At 31.9% G+C, this 893-nt stretch overlaps 1 protein-coding gene across 4 annotated transcripts in view; it reads left to right on the top strand.

The window, feature by feature from the left end:
• Positions 1 to 249: 249 nt before the first annotated feature.
• Positions 250 to 893, top strand: part of LOC108967387 (EMI domain-containing protein 1) — a 45964-nt gene continuing 45320 nt past the window's right edge. Inside the window, exons 1-2 of one of the 4 annotated variants that reach the window (XM_018930789.1) lie at positions 250 to 292; positions 741 to 843. In XM_018930789.1, the coding sequence (XP_018786334.1) occupies positions 820 to 843 (24 nt within the window). In that variant the 5' untranslated portion in view covers positions 250 to 292; positions 741 to 819. Of the gene's footprint in view, positions 312 to 740; positions 844 to 893 lie in introns of all 4 variants that reach the window. The other 3 variants (XM_018930781.1, XM_018930764.1, XM_018930774.1) reach the window with 3 other exon arrangements.

The following is an 893-nucleotide window of genomic DNA, read 5'->3' as shown; positions in this document are numbered from 1 at the left end:
GTCTGATTTTGTCGCTGAAAAGTTAATGAATTGCTGCGTCGGCGTCGCTGTTGACTGCAGCGTCTGCGCTTGCGCACCATCACACATTGGGCATATGCATGTGTTTGCTTGGGTGTGTTTGAGTGTGTGTGTGTGTTATTGGCGTGGCAGATCGCATTGTTATTTTTGTTAAAGATGTTGTTTCGCAGTTTGGGGCTTTTGCTGGATTTCGCAGTCTTCATTTATATTGGCAAGTAGCGCGACGAGCATCTTCAGTTCTCACAGATCGGTCCAAACGGTACGGTCTAGCAAAGTAAAGCTTTTTTCAAATTGTAATTTCCAGCATACATATTTTGTTGAAATTTAACACTTAATTTTTGTTTATTAAAAGCATTTAACGGCAAAAATATATTCAACGAAAAGTTTATAAAATAACTAAAGTTTGAAGAAACTTTAAAAAGTTTGAAATAAACCTCCAAAAAACACTTGTGCACGCAACCACTTAAAGGATATTACAACAAACATTTGAATAAATAACTGTGGCTTGCTGATTTATAAAAATGTCTATATGCGTATATACAACAAAAACACTGTGTAACAAATGCAAATAACTTAAAGGACCAAAAGCAAATTCTAAAAATATATTTCAAGAGCTTTCAAAGGATTAAGTGTTAAAATGCAATAAAAAAAATGCTAAACGTGTTATTTGCCGTTGCTGTCATAATTAATTAATTAATTTTTTTTTTCTTTTTTCTCTAAAGATTTTTTAATAGATCGCCTAGAACTTTTAGAAAAGTAATTTTCCTTGCTTAAAGCAAATCAAATTTTATATTTGCAAAAATGGCGCGTGCTGTACTATGCATGGTAAGTTTGAGAATTTAAATTTTTAAATTTTAGAAAATTAAAAAAAAAAG

Source organism: Bactrocera latifrons, unplaced genomic scaffold, assembly GCF_001853355.1.
Source record: "Bactrocera latifrons isolate USDA-ARS-PBARC rearing strain unplaced genomic scaffold, ASM185335v1 scaffold_100, whole genome shotgun sequence".
NCBI lineage: Eukaryota > Metazoa > Arthropoda > Insecta > Diptera > Tephritidae > Bactrocera > Bactrocera latifrons.
Note: the sequence above shows the minus strand (reverse complement) of the source record. Positions and strands in the feature narration are given on the sequence as shown.